The 19270-nt window shown below is 41.4% G+C and overlaps 1 protein-coding gene across 4 annotated transcripts; it reads right to left on the bottom strand.

Moving 5' to 3' along the window:
- Positions 1 to 88: 88 nt before the first annotated feature.
- LOC127434359 (choline-phosphate cytidylyltransferase B-like) lies at positions 89 to 17528 on the bottom strand. 4 transcript variants are annotated; one of them, XM_051687045.1, is made up of 8 exons: positions 17296 to 17528; positions 10516 to 10615; positions 8883 to 8999; positions 8035 to 8186; positions 7868 to 7946; positions 7648 to 7790; positions 7304 to 7492; positions 89 to 2784 (listed from the first exon to the last, which is right to left on the bottom strand). In XM_051687045.1, exons 1-8 carry the CDS (start codon positions 17332 to 17334, stop codon positions 2572 to 2574), a joined length of 1032 nt encoding a protein of 343 aa, XP_051543005.1. In that variant the 5' UTR covers positions 17335 to 17528; the 3' UTR covers positions 89 to 2571. The 4 variants fall into 4 exon arrangements, with proteins under 4 accessions (XP_051543005.1, XP_051543006.1, XP_051543004.1 ...); XM_051687046.1 differs by lacking the exon at positions 17296 to 17528 and adding an exon at positions 16879 to 16910; XM_051687044.1 differs by lacking the exon at positions 17296 to 17528 and having other exon boundaries at positions 10516 to 10845.
- Positions 17529 to 19270: the final 1742 nt, after the last annotated feature.

Genomic DNA, 19270 nt, shown 5'->3' with positions numbered 1-19270 from the left:
AGTTCACCCCAAAATGAAAATTCTGTCATCATTTACTCACCCTCATGTTGTTCCAAACTTGTATGACTTATTTTCATTTTCAATCACCATTAATTTTCTTTACATCTTTTTCCATACAATGAATGTGAAAGGTGACTGAAGGACAAAGTATACTTTGGTTGTCCGTGTTGGTCATTGCTCTACGCACAGTATGCTTGACGCAAATTTCATCATCAGTAGCGCAGTCCGCATGCGGCCCAGATTTTCTCGACACACGGCCAGTCCTTGCTATGCACATCGTCACTGCATACACCTGCCGCTGACTACATTAAAAGAGTATCGTAAAGCAAGCAGTCATAGTGCGCATGAGTCGAACGCGTTCAAATTTGTTCTCGGTCATAAGAGTGTACTTTGAAAGGCAAAGCATTCCACTGGGCGCAATCCGATTCGGAACGCACAAAAACAAAGTATACCTGGGCCTAGAGGCTAACATTCTGCCAAACATCTCCTTTTGTGTTCCACGGATTAAAAAAAGTAATACGGGTTTGGAACATCATGCTGATTACATATACTGACTTTTGTGACCGTCATGTGCATACATATAATGACATACTGTAAGTAGACAAGACAGGTGGGATTACATAATGAAGGACTAGTGGTAGAGTGAGCAGCTTAGATCTAGTGTTCTATTCCCTCTACGTTTAGTCTCTCAGTTTGAGTCCATTTGATCTGAGAGCAGCTAGACCTAAGTATCTTTGATGGGATTTTTTTTTTGGGCCACAGCTTTATTCTGAGGTTAAATGAATAGTTCACCCAAATATTAAAATTTTTTCATAATTTACTCACTCATATTTCCAAATCTGTATGACTTAAATGAATGAATTTTACATTTATATAGCGCTTTTCTGACACTACACTCAAAGAGCTTTACACAGTGAATAGGGGACTCTCCTCAACCACCATCAGTGGTTTCTTCCATGTGTAACTGGTCCTGCTCGACCCATTCCGAGCGGCTAATGAGGAGGTTAAAGGCTACAGCCCCTAGCGTCAGTCACTAATGTGCCTCTTGAGGCCAGAGGACTGAGATTTACACATACCGCACAGCTATCACGTACCAGCTGGCTCCCGTTACACTCACTCTCATCCGGGTCACGGCACCACTGCAACTGGTCCTGCTCGACCCATTCTGAGCGGGAATCGAACTGGCGTCAGCCGGCATGGGAGGCGGGCGCATTAACGAGGAGTCTTAAGGCTAAAGCCTCTAGCGTCAGTCGCTAGTGTGCCTCTTGAGGCCAGGGGAGTGAGGTTTACACCTATCGCACAGCTATCACGTACCAGCTGGCTCTCATTACACATGGAACACCGTAGGAGAAATTAAGCAGAAAGTTGATGGGGGCCAGGGACTGTCAAGCTCCAAAAAGTACAAAAACACCTTAAAACATCATAAAAGTAGTCCTTATGACTTTTGTACTGCTTTCCAAGTCTTCTGAAGCCATACGATAGTTTTGTGTGAAAAACAGACTGAAATTTAAGTTGTAATTCACTGAAAATCTTGATTTCTTTTTTCTTATCGAGCCGTGGTCACCATCACTTTTATTGTATGGAAAAGAGCAGCTATATATTATGCTATAAACAAACCATTTTGTGTTCCATGCAAGAAATAAAGTCATACAGGTTTCGGAAATCTGAGGGTGAGTAAATAATCACAAACATATTAAGTTTTGGGGCAAACTGTTCCTTTAAGGCAGCAGTAACATACAAGAAACAGAAACAGGTTAATGATTATTACAAATTCATGCACAAACAGCTCAACAAATGCTAGCACTCCCCTCATGTGCACTATTTGCATGAAAACGTATTCATGGGGTGGATCAGACATTACAATGTGAAAACAATGAACAGGGGTGTATGTTACAGTAGGGCAGTGCCTATGTTCCAGTCAGACCTGAGCAATAAAGGACAGAATGATTCAAACAGTCGATGTCCTCTATAGAGCTGTTCAGTTTGTAGTCCTAAACCCACAAGAGAATTAGCATTTCCAAGCCATGGGTTTCCCTCTAGACTTTTAGAATTGTGGTTTTCAATTAAGAAGTAAAATAAGATCTGTTTGTTAACTTTACTTATAGAGACTTTCCCGTTTTGTTCAACAAAATAAATTCCAGTCATACCTCAAAGTCATACCGCTGACCTCTTGACCTCTAAGTTTCTAAGTTTTGTTAACCACACTAATTCACTATTGTAAAATTGGAAATCTGTTACTCTAAAAACCCATTTGAAAGTATAGAGAGAACCTATGGCGAATTAACCTTCCAGGTTGGCCCACACACTGATGACATAACTGAGCAGCTTCATTAAACCTCTGTCTGTTAAATCTGTTCTCATCATAGAAAGGGTCTGCAGTGGCTTTCAAATATTTGCTGCAATACCAGCATTACTAAACAGGACTTCAAGAACCCTGTGCTGTGTACAGTATATTACATTTTCCCATGAGGGTAGTTTTTTGGACCAATCAACACTGCCAGTGTGTTTTAGTGTGTATATGTGTGAGGGTAAAGTGCAGTCTTTTATGTGAGAATTTGATGGTCCATTTCCTCACTTTTCATCTTCGTCACCTTCACTCATGCTGCTGATAGAGGCGGACGCTCTCTTTGGGGAAGAGGGTGGAGAGGTCCTGGGCATGGCCCAGCAAGAGGAGGGCGATGGGGAACGGGATGGAGAAAAGTCCCTTGGAGGGCTACTGCTGGGTGAGCAGCGCGGTGAAAAAGCCTGGATCATTCGGCTACTCCGTTCCTGAAACATCTGCTTCTGGAGAAAAATTAAAAGGAAAAAAGTCTGGTTGTAGTACTTGTAGTGTGATCATGGTGTATTATGTAAGGAATAAACTAGTAAGCTGGTCATAATCACAAATGATGTTGATGTTGACTGCTATGTTGATCGGAACTGCACCCAAGAATTTCACACACCATTGCACTTGTGTATATGGCTGTGTGACAATAAAGTGATTTGATTTGATTTGATTTGAAACTAAATAGAGACAGGGTGGTTTATTTTGTGATAATCACTGGCAGACTGTAGATTATCCTGCTTATTAGATGGTTGCTTACAAAATACAGTAAATTATTAAATGGACATTAAATAATGATTTGAGTTGAAATTACGGTATTATGTGAGGGAAAAAAAACAGCGAAGTCTCCAGAAACAGCTGAATTCCACCTCTGGTTTGCAGTTCTGTCGGTGTTTACAAAATGGCCATCTGACCGCTCACTATCCCACTTACAGTATTACACAACTACTTACCAAATAAATTAAATATTGATTTGAGTTATAAAATTATTGATTTTATTAGCTTACTTATAGAGATCGCAGAATGATACAAGAAGTAGGAAAGTTGACCCGAATATCTGGATGACCAGCCTGATAGCACATTATCCCCAGATGTGCAGTCATTATTCCAAAATATCAGACCATGGTTGGCGTGATTGACCAATCAGAATCAAGTATTCCATTGAGCCGTGTAAAAAGAGACCTAATAAATACAGTTACAGTTGCAGGAACTGTTGTACATTACAGGAAATGTTTGGTTAATGTTATTGCCTATAACCAGTTATTAAATCCAAGGTTTCACATTCTTTTTCCACCCTGCACTTTGAAATTGTAACGTTTGAAGGAGGTCACGAGAGCAGGATCTAGGTGCAGCAAGTTTAATAAGAAATAAATCAATAAAATAACAGGGTAAACACTAGAACAAGGCAAGACTAGGAACTCAGAAACAAAACAAACATTGAAACCGGTACATGAACTAGAGAAAACACACAACAACTGACAAAGACGGATGGCCAGGAGACCCAGGAGACCCGAGCAGATCAGGTGGACGGCCAGGAGACCCAGGAGACCAGAGCAGATCAGGTGGATGGCCAGGAGACCAAGGAGACCAGAGCAGATCAGGCAGACAGCCATGAGACCAAGGAGACCAGAGCAGATCAGGTGGACGGCCAGGAGACCCAGGAGATCCAAGCAGATCAGGTGGACGGCCAGGAGACCCAGGAGACCAGAGCAGATCAGGCAGATGGCCAGGAGATCCAGAAGACCAGAGCAGATCAGGTGGACAGCCATGAGACCAAGGAGACCAGAGCAGATCAGGCAGACGGCCATGAGACCAAGGAGACCAGAGCAGATCAGGTGGACGGCCAGGAGACCCAGGAGATCCGAGCAGATCAGGTGGACGGCCAGGAGACCCAGGAGACCAGAGCAGATCAGGCGGATGGTCAGGAGACCCAGAAGACCAGAGTGGATCAGGTGGATGGCCAGGGGACCCAGGAGACCAGAGCAGATCAGGCGGACTGCCAGAAGACCAAGGAGACCAGAGCAGATCAGGCAGATGGCCAGGAGACCCAGAAGACCAGAGCAGATCAGGTGGACGGCCATGAGACCAAGGAGACCAGAGCAGATCACTCTGTGGTCGTGAACACTGGCAGACACTCGGGAACGACCTCCGTGGTCGTGAACATGGGCAGAGACATGGGAACGATTACTGTGGTCGTGAACACTGGCTGAGACTGGGGAAAAGGTGTCATTTTCCTTCTCCTCCTCTTCTGGACAGCTGGGAGCATGGTTATGGGGATAGTTGAGGCTACAGGCATTGGCTCTGGGACGGTCGAAGCTACAGGCATTGGCGCTGGCTCATTAACCGTGGCAGGCATGGGCGCTGGCTCGTTAACCATAGCAGGCATGGGCGCTGACTCGTTAACCGTGGCAGGCATTGGCTCTGGGATGGTTGAGACTACAGGCATAGGCTCTGGGACAGTCGAGGCTGGCAACGGTGGCTCTGGGACGGACAAGTCTGGCAACGCTGGCTCTGGAACGGACGAGGCTTCAAGCTTGTTGGCTGTGACAGGGCGTGGAGCAGACTCAGACGTGGCTGTGACAGGGTGTGGAGCAGACTCAGACATGGCTGTGACAGGGCGTGGAGCAGACTCAGACGTGGCTGTGACAGGGCATGGAGCAGACTCAGGTGTGGCTGTGACAAGGTGTGGAGCAGACTCAGGTGTGGCTGTGACAAGGCATGGAGCAGGGATTGGTGTAGGGAGAGGAGGATTCAAGGGTTAACCTCACGTATTCCCTCCAAGTGAGGTAACTATCCTCAGGCAATTCCCTTCACTGGTGAAACATTAGTCCAATCCAGTATATGGATTTGAGGTCGGAATCCTCCCAACCTGTGAGGCTGGCTATGGCGCAGAAGTGAAGTGAGTACTCGCTAATGGGTACATTTGCCCGGCACAACTGTCTAATAGAAGCTGCTATATATTTTTTTTTTTTGGTGGTCAGTTGTTCTGTAACATTTGAAGGAGGTCACGAGAGCAGGATCTAGGTGCAGCAAGTTTAATAAGAAATAAATCAATAAAATAACAGGGTAAACACTAGAACAAAGCAAGACTAGGAACTCGGAAACAAAACAAACATTGAAACCGGTACATGAACTAGAGAAAACACAACAACTGACAAAGACAGAGCAGACATCGGGGGATTATATACACAAGGATAAATGAGGTAATGGAAGACAGGTGAAAACAATTGGGAACAGCTGGCAGTGATGAGGGCAGTGAATTATGGGGAATGTAGTCCAGGGAAACAGATGACGGGGCAAAACACAAGGCAAAACAACAGTGAATAATGACAGAAATATTTACATGCTTTTTTCAGAAAATACATTATTGAAAAGGTATTCAAGTTTGTTATTTTGCAGTCTGTGTTTGTGTTGTGGTTTAGTTAAAGATCGCATCACATATTAGGACCAATTAATACAAAACATCCACATAAATCCTAAGGATTTGTGTACCCAATAACAGTTGTTTTTTGTTGTTGTTTTTTGCTTCCTAAGGGAAAGAAGTTAAAGGCGCACTCAGTAATTTATTTCCTCAAAGATTAACTTCTAAAGAAATTAATAGTAATTCTGAAATATATGTATAAGACCATTTGTGAGATGAACAGTTCAGTCATATCAGTAACCTTATAAAAGCTGTTTTATTCTACATGGGGCAGGGGCACCTCATGGGGCAGCCATGTTAGCATCACATGACCAGCTAAATACTACTTGCTTAATCTCAGTAACTGCCCTGTTATTGGACACTTTCACTCATGGATTAAATTAAACCTGGCTTACTGTGCATAGTGAATTTCTACAATGGCATTGGTAAATGAAAACTACTGTGTTTGAATGATGCAGAATCCGGGCCACTAGGTGTCAGTGTAATCCATACTTTGACAAACTTCAAAAAATTACTGAGTGCATCTTTAACACAACTGCAGTAAACGTAATATATTTCTGTGGGGGGCCTGTGTAGCTCAGTGGTAAAAGATGCTGGCTACCACCCCTGGAGTTTGCTAGTTCGCTAGTTCACTAGCTCAAATCCCAGGCTGTGCTGAGTGACTCCAGCCAGGTCTCGCAACCAAATTGGCCCAGTTGCTAGGGAGGGTAGAGTCACATTAGGTAACCTCCTCATGGTCACCATAATGTGGCTCGTTCTCAGTGGGGCGCGTGGTGAGTTGAACATGGATGCTGCGGCATGAAGCCTCCACACGTGCTATGTCTCCAGGGCAACACGCTCAACAAGCCACGTGATAAGATGCACAGGTTGGCGGTTTCAGACACAGAGGCAGCTGAGATTCGTCCTCCGCCACCCGGATTGAGACGAATCACTATGTGACCATGAGGACTTAAAAGCACATTGGGAATTGGGCATTCCAAATTGCATGAAAAAAAATATATATTTCTGTGAATTTGAATGCATGTTTAATGTTCTGAATTTCATAGATTGACAAAAAAAATTTGGCCACCATTTATGCCTATATTTAGAAATTATTTTGGCATTTTCACAACCTTCTGTTCTTGCTTTAGGAATTTTTCATGCTCTTCTTTGCAGAACGACTCTAGTCCAAACCTACGTACAAGTTGTTTTGAATGCATGTTTAATATTTACCTACAGAATCTTTTGAAGAGATTTGTGGTTGATACTGAGGTACAGAATGTATTGAATCGATAACCTCTCTTCAAACGGTTTCTTCGTTATCGATGGGATATTAGCTGTCAGGACTTTTGTAGAATTCATCTACCTCTTAGCCAGTGCCATTTTACCTCCATATTCCCATCAACCCAACAACTGATGCAGCCATTTGAATATGTGACGAAATGTCTTTAAACAATGAAAAACGAAGGCCTACCTGACATTCTACAAAGATCTGAACAGATTAAACCCTTCACAGACATAAGCTCAAATGCTTCTCTTTTTACCAAACATACAATTTGCAATTGAAGCCAAAGGCTTACCCATGTCCCATCTGGGCCAAAGAGCTCTAGGAAGTTCCCAATGAACTCTCTTGATTTCTCCTCCCACTTCTGGATAAGATCGTGGCTCTTCTCCTCCACTCTATACACAAAGTGCTTGGACTTTTCTTCTACCGTCCGCACTTTCTCTTTCATCCTGTCCACCTGATTCTGCAGACGGTACTTCTTTTCCTTTCCAGAAAGAGTTCAAAGTTAGCTCAGCAAGGCTTTCTTTAATAGTCATAACTTGCAATCTATTTTAATTCTGTAATTTGAATAAAGGACAAGATAAAAATGGCGGGGCTTTTTTTTATCTTAATTTTATCCATAACAAATTGTTCACTCACATTGATATAACTGACATTCAGTTCTTTAGCGGTGTAGCCCCTCTGCAAGTTGCGTCTGGCATATACGTCATAATCTCTCACTATCCTGGTGATCAGGTCAGACGTTGAGATCCCTTCTGTCCTTTTAGTGGGCACAAACATACCTGAGACACTCACATATGTTAGACCAGGTCTTAACAAAAACATACCATACTCTTTAGCGAAGACAACTTTTCTTTACCTGCCTTCTTGATATGCTTGTATACATCCTCAGATCCAGCAGAGGAGTATGGGATATCGTCATGTGCCACAAAGTCAATCTGGAGAGCATGATACATGGGGTTAACCACAAGGAATTACAAGTAATGTACTCTGCTAGGACGTAAACACAGTGACTAAATAACTGACCTTGTGTTTTTCTAAAAATTCTTGAGTCAGAGTCCACGGTGCATCACGCAAAACTTCATCAACGTAGCGACAGTGCCTCAAAGCTTCGTACCGCTCGTCTTCTGTCATTACTGTGAAGCCCTTGTATTTATGAGTGAGGTCATCACTACATACTTCACACACACACACACACACACACACACACACACACACACACACACACACACACACACACACACACACGTTGGTGCAGCTATCCTTATGAGGACTCTCCATAGACATAATTTTTATACTGTATAAACTATAGATTCTATCCCCTAACCCTAACCCTACCCCTAAACCTAACCCTCACAAAAAAACATTGTTTAGTATGTTTTTAAGCGATTTGAATTATGGGGACACTAGAAATGTCCTCATAAACCACATTTATAGCATAATACCCTTGTAATTACCAGTTTGTAACCTAACAAAATGTCCTCGTAAACCACCCAAACACACACACACACACACACACACACACACACACACACGCACACACACGTTTTGTTTTTATATCATCGTGGGGACTTTCCATAGACATCTATGGATTTTATACAGATCTAACGATAATTTCTATCCCATAACCCTACCCCTAAACCTAACCCTCACAGAAAACTTTTTGCATTTTTACATTTTCAAAAAAACAAAACATTATTTAGTATGTTTACTAAGCCATTACCCCACAGTGTAGGTGGTCTCAGGTTTTACTATCCTTGTGGGGACATTTGGTCCCCACAATGGAGGTTAAACCTGTACATACACACATACATGAGCAGACATATTTCAGCAGGTTATGACCTCTCAGTTCAAAGTAAATTGTATGTCCATACCTCCAACTATAAGGTAGGCATTAGGGAACAGATTCTTAGCCTGCATCAGGGCACGAGCGTGACCAGAATGGAAAAGATCGAAGATGCCATCTGCATAGATTCGCACCGGCCTGTCAACTGAACATGGAAAATTCACACACATTTAAAAACTACTGACAGAGCTAATCAAGTAACTGGTGTCGAGATCAGTATATCTCTTATTGACATAAAAAACATTCACCCCTTCTCCTTTTCATCCCTTCCCTTAGGAAAGAAAAATAACAAATGTGATTTCTTGAATATCTCATTTGCCACTCCTAGACAGCAATGAGATTAAATGGAGATCAAATGTAGATAATAAATATGCATAAGTCTCCTGCTTCTCATATTTTTCTGAGAAAAAAGACCCTTGAGTTTCAGAAGAGATCTCAACGTCACAAATTGTGTTCAGATTTGCAAAGATGCCAAAGGCTAATCAAAAGTCAGAGATTTCAATATGAACATTTCTCATCCAATACTTGGAAGATCAAATTATTTGGACTATGCTATCCACATTAATTTGGTTCTACACTCTTACTGAATGTCAACAAGTGGTCTCGTTTGTGTCTCTTTTATTTCTCCTGAGAAATTTTATGAGAAACATTTGAAAATAATGTTGACAAAATATAAATATAACATAACTGCGATGTCCAATAAGCATAAAGCTCACAAAATTTTTATATATTTATGCTATATAACGAGAAATAATAGTCAGTGGTGTGAGAACAAACTTAATTCAAGACCAGTTCAAAAACCAGTCTTAAAGGGATAATTCACCCAAAAATGAAAAGTCTTTAATCATTTACTCACCCTCATACCATCCCAGGTGTGTATGACTTTCTTTCTTCTGCTGATCACAAACAAAGATTTTTAGAAGAGTGTCTCAGCTCTGTAGGTCCATACAATAAAAGTGAATGGTGGCAATAACTTTGAAGCTTCAAAAAGCATTTAAAGGATAAGAGTAATCCTTACGACTCCAGTGGTTCAGTCCATATCTTCAGAAGCGATATGATATGTGCGGGTGAGAAACTGATGAATATTTAAGTCCTTTTAGAGCTTCAAAGTTCTGGCCACCATTCACTTGCACTGAATGGACTTACAGAGCTGAGATATCCTTCTAAAAATCTTTGTGTGTGTTCAGCAGAAGAAAGTTATACCCATCTGGGATTGCATGAGGGTGAGTACATGATGAGAGAATTTTCATTTTTGGTGAACTATCACTTTAATATGTATGCAGTTTTAATTCTCAAGGAAATTTATCTTGTAAGGATGTTTAAATATTTTTTACTGTAAAACAACACAAAAATACTGATTAGGAGATTGTTTAAAAAGCAACCTCTTAATTTTTTTTTTCTTCTGGGTTCATTTCTTAGTAATTATTGCCCACTTGAACTCTGGTATGTAGAAGCTTTGTGATGAGTGACTGTGAGAATCTGGGTCACTTTATAAATGGGGAATCCCTGAATCTAATCTCACTGGGCCCAGTCCCAGAGGTGGGGTGTCCAGGAAGCATTCACTGATCTGGGATCAGTTTAAGGATCTCAACTCATCAACATTAGACAGTATATGAATCTTTAGTATGATGAAGAGGAAAAAGGAGGAAAGCAGTACTAACCAGGTGTTCCAAGTCGAGCTTGCACACAGGTTAGCTTCTCATGTGGTGCCCGGCACTCACAACTCGTGTATGTCGTAAATATTGCTGGTTCTGTTAGAGTCTGGAGTGAAGATGGAAAATAGATTGATTTGTCTAAAATCATAAGAAATAAAAAGACATTGCATGCAGCCTCTCTAATTGTAATAATATACTGTTAAGAGTTAAATTGGGCAACACCTTGCTGATATGATGACCCTAATTACCCTTCTGAAAAATGTTTCCCTCTTTGTAGCTAACAGTGGTTTTTATCTGACTTATTGATTCCAAAGCAATTTGTGTATCAGGCCTCTGATATTGATTTGTCCAGTGGTAGGCTCTGGTGTCACTCTCTACAGACCAGAGGACATGGATCCACAGCAGCACAGCATAGTGGAAAAAGAGAGACATACATAACATAGCTATTTTAACCTATTCAACTCCTATTGCCACAAATACAAAACATTACAAAAAAAACTATAGACACAGTGAAAACATTTGCAGGGTTTTGCAGGTTTCCAGTGAAAATTTCTCAGGGTAAGTTAATAATAATAAAATAAAATAAAAGTTATTTAATGTATAGATCATACCTTGAAGAAAAAATCTAAATAACAAAATCTAAATAACAATCAATATATACAGTGTATGTATACACACACACACACACACACACACACACACACACTGGTGGCCAAAAGTTTTAATAATGTACAGATTTTGCTCTTATAGAAAGAAACTGATACTTTGATTCACCAAAGTGGCATTCAACTGATCACAATGTACAGTCAGGACATTTATAACGTGAAAAATGACCTATAATTTGAAAAAAAAAAAAAATGTTCAGAACTTCTTAAACTACTTCAAAGAGTTCTCAACAAAAAGTTTTTCACGTGCAGCAATGACATCTTTGCAGATCCTTGGCATTCCAGCTGTCAGTTTGTCCAGATACTCAGGTGACATTTCACCCCACACTTCCTGTAGCACTTGCCATAGATGTGGCTGTCTTGTCAGGCACTTCTCACGCACCTTACAGTCTAGCTGATCCCACAAATGCTCAGTGGGGTTAAGATCCATAACACTCTTTTCCAATTATCTGTTGTCCAATGTCTGTTGCTTTGCCCACTCTAATCTTTTCTTTTTGTTTTTCTGTTTCAAAAATGGCTTTTTCTTTGCAATTCTTCCCATAAGTCCTGCACCCCTGAGTCTCCTCTTTACTGTTGTACATGAAACTGTTGTAAAATTCAATGAAGCTGTCAGCTGAGGTCATGTAATGTGTCTATTTCTCAAACTAGAGTCTCTGATGTACTTATCCTCTTGTTTAGTTGTACATCTGGCCTTCTATGTCTCTTTCTGTCCTTGTTAAAGCCAGTTGTCCTTTAGACTGTAGTGTACACCTTTGTATGAAATCTTAATTTTTTTTGGCAATTTCAAGCATTGTATAGCCTTCATTCCTTTAAAAAAAAAAGATTAACTGACAAGTTTTTAGAGAAAGCCGTTTCTTTTTTGCCATTTTTGACCTAATATTGACCTTAAGACATGACAGTCTATTGCATACTATGGCAACTCAAAAACAAACACAAAAACCAAATAGCTTTCAACTGTGTTTGATATAATGGCAAGTGATTTTCTAGTACCAAATTAGCAATTTAGCATGATTACTCAAGGATAAGGTGTTGGAGTGATTGCTGCTGGAAATGGGGCCTGTCTAGATTTGATCAAAAATGACTTTTTTTCAAATAGTGATGGTGCTGTTTTTTTACATCAGTAATGTCCTGACTATACTTTGTGATCAGTTGAATGCCATTTTGGTGAATTTTGTTGTTTCCTTCCAAAACAGCAAAATATGTACATTATTCCAAATGTTTGGCAGCCAGTGTGTGTGTGTATATACAGGTGCATCTCAATAAATTAGAATGTCGTGGAAAAGTTCATTTATTTCAGTAATTCAACTCAAATTGTGAAACTCGTGTATTAAATAAATTCAGTGCACACAGACTGAAGTAGTTTAAGTCTTTGGTTCTTTTAATTGTGATGATTTTGGCTCACATTTAACAAAAACCCACCAATTCACTATCTCAAAAAATTAGAATATGGTGACATGCCAATCAGCTAATCAACTCAAAACACCTGCAAAGGTTTCCTGAGCCTTCAAAATGGTCTCTCAGTTTGGTTCACTAGGCTACACAATCATGGGGAAGACTGCTGATCTGACAGTTGTCCAGAAGACAATCATTGACACCCTTCACAAGGAGGGTAAGCCACAAACATTCATTGCCAAAGAAGCTGGCTGTTCACAGAGTGCTGTATCCAAGCATGTTAACAGAAAGTTGAGTGGAAGGAAAAAGTGTGGAAGAAAAAGATGCACAACCAACCAAGAGAACCGCAGCCTTATGATTGTCAAGCAAAATCGATTCAAGAATTTGGGTGAACTTCACAAGGAATGGACTGAGGCTGGGGTCAAGGCATCAAGAGCCACCACACACAGATATGTCAAGGAATTTGGCTACAGTTGTCGTATTGCTCTTGTTAAGCCACTCCTGAACCACAGACAACGTCAGAGGCGTCTTACCTGGGCTAAGGAGAAGAAGAACTGGACTGTTGCCCAGTGTTCCAAAGTCCTCTTTTCAGATGAGAGCAAGTTTCGTATTTCATTTGGAAACCAAGGTCCTAGAGTCTGGAGGAAGGGTGGAGAAGCTCATAGCCCAAGTTGCTTGAAGTCCAGTGTTAAGTTTCCACAGTCTGTGATGATTTGTGGTGCAATGTCATCTGCTGGTGTTGGTCCATTGTGTTTTTTGAAAACCAAAGTCACTGCACCCGTTTACCAAGAAATTTTGGAGCACTTCATGCTTCCTTCTGCTGACCAGCTTTTTAAAGATGCTGATTTCATTTTCCAGCAGGATTTGGCACATGCCCACACTGCCAAAAGCACCAAAAGTTGGTTAAATGACCATGGTGTTGGTGTGCTTGACTGGCCAGCAAACTCACCAGACCTGAACTCCACAGAGAATCTATGGGGTATTGTCAAGAGGAAAATGAGAAACAAGAGACCAAAAAATGCAGATGAGCTGAAGGCCACTGTCAAAGAAACCTGGGCTTCCATACCACCTCAGCAGTGCCACAAACTGATCACCTTCATGCCACGCCGAATTGAGGCAGTAATTAAAGCAAAAGGAGCCCCTACCAAGTATTGAGTACATATACAGTAAATGAACATACTTTCCAGAAGGCCAACAATTCACTAAAAATGTTTTTTTTATTGGTCTTATGATGTATTCTAATTTTTTGAGATAGTGAATTGGTGGGTTTTTGTTAAATGTGAGCCAAAATCATCACAATTAAAAGAACCAAAGACTTAAACTACTTCAGTCTGTGTGCATTGAATTTATTTAATACACGAATTTCACAATTTGAGTTGAATTACTGAAATAAATGAACTTTTCCACGACATTCTAATTTATTGAGATGCACCTGTATATATATATAGCCTTATGGTAAACATGCTTTAAATTATTTATTAATTTTTTCCACATCAATCTACACTCCATACCCCATAATGACAAAGCAAAACCAGATTTTTGATAAGTTTACAAATTTATTGAAAAGAAAAAACCTGAAAGATCACATTGACATAAGTATTCAGACCCTTGCTCTGACACTTGAAATTTAGCTCAGGTGCATCCCATTTCTCTGGATCATCTTTGAGACATTTCTACACTTTGATTGTAGTCCACCTGTTGCAAATTCCATTGATTAGACATGATTTGGAAAGGCACACACCTGTCTATATAAGCTTGTAACAGGTAAAGGATGAGCAAGGAGGCGGCGGGAACTGGCTGAACAGTCAACATAAAGTCAACACAGTCAACATTTATGACATAAATGAACTTAAAACAACATAAAACAAACAAACACAGACACACATGCAGCGCAGCCGCATGCATCTCTATCTCTCTCAAACCGGCGTCTCCGGCTCCCCTTTATCTCGCTCTCCCACTGATCAGCTGATTCGTTGCCAGCCGTGCACCCTCACGTCCCAGCCATGCCCTCCTCCTCATCACACTCCTCCCTCGCCTGATTCAGGCTGAGTCGCCACCAGAATGACTTCCTGAAGGGGAGGTGTTGCCCTTCCGGCCGTCCTTCTGCCGGCAGGTCTTCCCCGCCTCTCTGGAGCCCTGGGAGAGATGAGGGGAGGGAGAGGGGGAGGGAAGGAGTGAGGGGGAGAGAGATAGAAAAAGTGGCTTGCCGGTCCTCAGACACACTGTCGCCTGGTCCTTGGCCAGCTGGGCAGCGGTCCTCTGCGACGCCGGGCGATGGCACTGGACATCACCTCCTGGCAGACGGCAGCGGCTCCTCTGCTTCAGGCGGCCAGCAGTGAGCTCCTCTGCCCCCTGAAGGATGGCAGCAGCTTCTCCGTCTCCTGGCAAATGGCAGCGGGCTCCTCTGCCTCCTGACGAACCGCTCCAGTACCACTGTACCATACCTCCTCAGCGTCGTGACCCTCCAACAGTGGTGAGGGTTCTCTGACAGTGACTCCTTCCCGGGTTTCGGCACCAGTGTAACTAGTTCAGAATGGTCATGGAGGCGGCGGGAACTGGCAGAACAGTCAACATAACTTTAATGACATAAATCAACTTAAAACAACATAAACCACATAGACGCACATACACACAGCAGCCGTGTGTGTCTCACTCTCTCTCGAACTGGCGCTCCCGGCTCGTCTTTATCCCCCTCCCAGCTGATTACAACAATTAAAAACCGGGCGTGCGTCATCAAGGCCCGGCCACGCCCTCCTCGTCACAAAGGTCTCACAGCTGAAAATGCATAACAGAGCAAAAACCAAGCCATGAGGTCAAAAGGAACTGCCTGCAGAGCTCAGAGACAGGATTGTGTCGAGGCACAGATCTGGGCAAGGCTACAAAAAACATTTGGCTACATTGAAGGTTCCCAAGAGCACAGTGGCCTCCATAATTCTTAACCAGGACTCTTCCTAGAGCTGGCTGCCCAGCCAAACTGAGCAATTGGGGGAGAAGGGCCTTGGTAAGAGAGGTGACCAAGAACCTGATGGTCACTCTGGTTGAGCTCCAGAGATCATGTGTGGAGATGGGAGAAACTTGCAGAAGGACAACTATCACTGCAACACTCCACCGATCTGGGCTTTATGGCAGAGTGACCAGACCGAAGCCTCTCCTCAGTGCAAGACATATAAAAAGCACCTAAAGGACTCTCAGACTGTGAGAAACAAGATTCTCTGGTCTGATGAAATGAAGATTGAACTGTTTGGCCTCAATTTGAAGAGTCATGTCTGGAGGAAACCAGGCACTGCTCATCACCTGCACAATACCATCACAACGGTGAAGCATAGTGGTGGTAGCATCATGCTGTGGGGGGGTTTTTCAGTGGCAGGGACTGGGGGACTGGTCAGGGTTGAAGGAAAGCTGAATGCAGCAAAATACAGAGATATCCTTAATGAACACCTAGTCCAGACAACGCAAGAGTGGATTAGGGACATCTCTGTGAATGCCCTTGAGTGGCCCAGCCAGAGCCCAGACTTGAACCCAATTGAACATCTCTGGAGAGACCTGAAAATGGCTATCCACCAACGGTCCCCATCCAACCTGACAGAGATATCAGAACGATATCAATGTGACCTGTCCCAACCCGACACAGTTCAACCTTTTGGTTAAAATCTACCTTCATAATATTGACCCTTGCCTTAATGTATGCAAATGTGGTTTTATTGTGTTCTCAAGAGCTATTACAAAAAATATGATGAGATAGGAATTTCAGTTTGGAGGATAAAATAAATTTTTTTACTAGAAGTTCGAAATCAACATGCATAACCTCTGCTAGGGAAAACAAGTATTTATGCAATAGGACGTTTGACTCATAACCTGATAGTTACTGAAATCTCACATTTGTGACTACTTCTTGGTGTGACAGCTGGCCGTAATGTCCCTTTTTTATTTTTGTAAACGTGGGCGGAGTCTTGTCAACAGTAAACACACCCAGCTGGTACACATGCATTTCCAATGAGGCCCACATAGCATCATGGATAGTGTTGCAGTGTAATGTAGGTGTGAGGTCTGATTATTAATTGCAAAAAAACTTGCCATGGAGCTCCAAAAAAGAGCAATGCATGATTCATTCCCATAGGAAAGTAGACAGCTCATAAGATGCTGAGGACCTTTCCCAGAGATCTGTACAAGGTGAGGAGGAGGAGCATCATAACAGATGGGCAGCCTGCAAAAAGATGAAATCTGGACACTATCTGTAACAGTGACTTTGGCAATTGCTCGCTCTTAAAGAGACAGCTCACCCAAAGTTTAAATTCTGTCATCACTTACTCACCTTCATGTTGTTCAAAACCTGCATGTCTTGCTTTCTTCCGATGAATACAAAAGGAAATGTCAGGCAGAAAATCAGTCTCAGACACCTTTCACTTTCATTGCATCTTTTTTTTCCTCCATACAATGAAAAGTGAATAGTGACAGAGGCTGTCATTAAGCCTAACATCTCCTTTGGCTCTCCTTCCCCTTTAAAAACAACATCTGCTAGACTCAAACACACACAGGAGCATACACTCAGATACTCAGTACAACACATCTCTTTGTTTAGCTGCTGTTGTGTAGGATCTGAGCCTAACCTCACATTGACAGCGGCACAAAGAGGCAAAAAGAGATAAGTATAGGATAGATTGAAAAAAGAGAGTGATCCAACCTCTTTTCGTCCCTCCTTATTTATGACAACAAAAGCCAGACGTCTCACCGTTTGTGGCAGTGGACAGGTATGTTCTAGTTCCTCCATAATTTCTGGAGGGTCCAAGCCGTACAGGATGTGACCCCACCGCTACCTGACTCAGCATCGGTCTGGGGCCGTTTTTCCGTAGCCGTTAGCCGAACCTGTGCCAAGGTTACTCTACTCCAGCGAGCCTGTGTCTAGATCCCGCCCACTCTCTCCTCTTTTCCTCTTAGCCACTCCCCCTCTCGGCTCCCTTCAAAGCTCCCTCACTCAGAACCCTATACCAAGCCCACACACTGAATCTCAATGCAGACCACAACAAAAACAATGAAGAGAGCCTGTTGATAAGGACAATGGCAAGTCTGGGGAGGACCAATCAGCAAATATGCCCTCCTGCCTTATTTACATATGAAAGCGTGATTGGCTGAGCAGGCTATAGCACCATCACTGAGAGCCCACAGCTGAGCATATTTGATTGTTCCCCATCTTCTGAAATCATTGTGTAGCATCACAAAGGCTTGATGAAAGCATGTCTCATTATACATACACAACCCTACAGATGTTATATTTGGAAATGAACAAGACTACTGTCATCTGATCTAGGTTTATTAGTCCCATTTATTAGCCCTTTTCCCAACAAATAGAGTTAAAGATGGTATTACAAATAGGCTGCCTAAATTTATAGCCTGCACTCAAAATTGTTTTAGCCTATTTTCAAGATTTACTCATTTCATTTTCATAATGAAATTCCATAAAATTGAATTGTGTTTAAAAAAAATTATAATAATAATTATATTTATTTATCACGTTATACATTTGCACATATACAGTGAAATTATTTTTTTCACATATCCCAGCTAAGCTGGGGTCAGACATGATACGGCACCCCTGGAGCAGACAGGGTCAAGGGCCTTGCTCAAGGGCCCAACAGTGGCATCTTGGTGGTGCTGGGGCTTGAACCCCCGACCTTCTGATCAGTAACCCAAATTAAATTAGGTAATTAAACTTAAAATATTAAATGTTGTATTTTATTGTATTAAAGATTACTCAGTGCAGTTTAATATAATTGTGTTATGAAATTGTAATGTGTAAACCATAAAATTATTTATTTTGAGAGTGAACACCCTCAAATTTAGTTTGGTTTTGTGAAATACACTTTACAACTTCAACACATTTTAAAAAGATTGTGGGAACAAAGTATAACTAGAGTGTTTTCTACAATTTTGGTTTGTGATTTAAAAAAATCAAATAAATAAAACACTGTCAAACTTGTGTCTTTCAGTTAAAATTATATAGCTTATCCTACAAATGAAATTTATCTAAAAGTGAGGATCAAAAATACATCGGACCACATTTTCACCTGATATTGCCAAAGCTTTGTATATAGGTCTACTTTATAACTTAACAGTAGTGTTCCAATCTCACAATACCACTGTTGCACTTTCAAGTAGATGTTCTATTACTTCTGAGAGAATTTGTGTACACATTCATTTCCTCTCAAAAAATACTGGAGTAATTAAGACCAACTGACTTTTGAAAGTATACTAAAAGGTAATAAAGTTCTAATTTAGGTCTATAAACAAATACTTAAGCCAATACTCTATATATAAAAAAAAAAAAAATAAAAAAAAAAAAATAAAAATGCAGGACAGAAATATGATTTTGTTTCTAGTACATTAAATCAAAGAATTAAAAAAAAAAAAAAAAAAAAAAAAAAAAAAAAAAACCCTTTTTTGCAACAATTATAAATTTTGCTTGTGTTGTGGCCTCTAGAGGTCCTCATGGTACTCTCATGACCAGTTTTCTCTACTTGTAATTAGTGTTATAAGATTCACATGTAACGGTGTGTATTTAAGTGTCTCTGTCTCAAAGTTTCTTGGCTTGGTGTTTGTCAAAGCCGGGTCTTGAACTCGGGTCTCCTGCGTGAAAGTCAGACCCTCAAACCTTGAGCCACTGGAAAACAAATTAAAGCAATAAAAATCGACAGCTGGAGCAAAAACAG

This window comes from Myxocyprinus asiaticus, chromosome 44, assembly GCF_019703515.2.
Source record: "Myxocyprinus asiaticus isolate MX2 ecotype Aquarium Trade chromosome 44, UBuf_Myxa_2, whole genome shotgun sequence".
Lineage (NCBI taxonomy): Eukaryota > Metazoa > Chordata > Actinopteri > Cypriniformes > Catostomidae > Myxocyprinus > Myxocyprinus asiaticus.
The sequence above is the reverse complement of the archived record's forward strand: the minus strand, read 5'-3'. Positions and strand labels throughout refer to the sequence as shown.

Coding starts and splice junctions, on each gene's coding strand:
- LOC127434359 (XM_051687044.1), bottom strand. CDS start 10,657: ATGATTTTAGACAAATCAATCTATTTTCCATCTTCACTCCAGACTCTA. Junction 7,791..7,867: donor CAAGCATATCAAGAAGGCAG/GTAAAGAAAAGT, acceptor TGAGTGTCTCAG/GTATGTTTGTGCCCACTAAA. Junction 7,493..7,647: donor TGAATGTCAGTTATATCAAT/GTGAGTGAACAA, acceptor CTTTCTGGAAAG/GAAAAGAAGTACCGTCTGCA.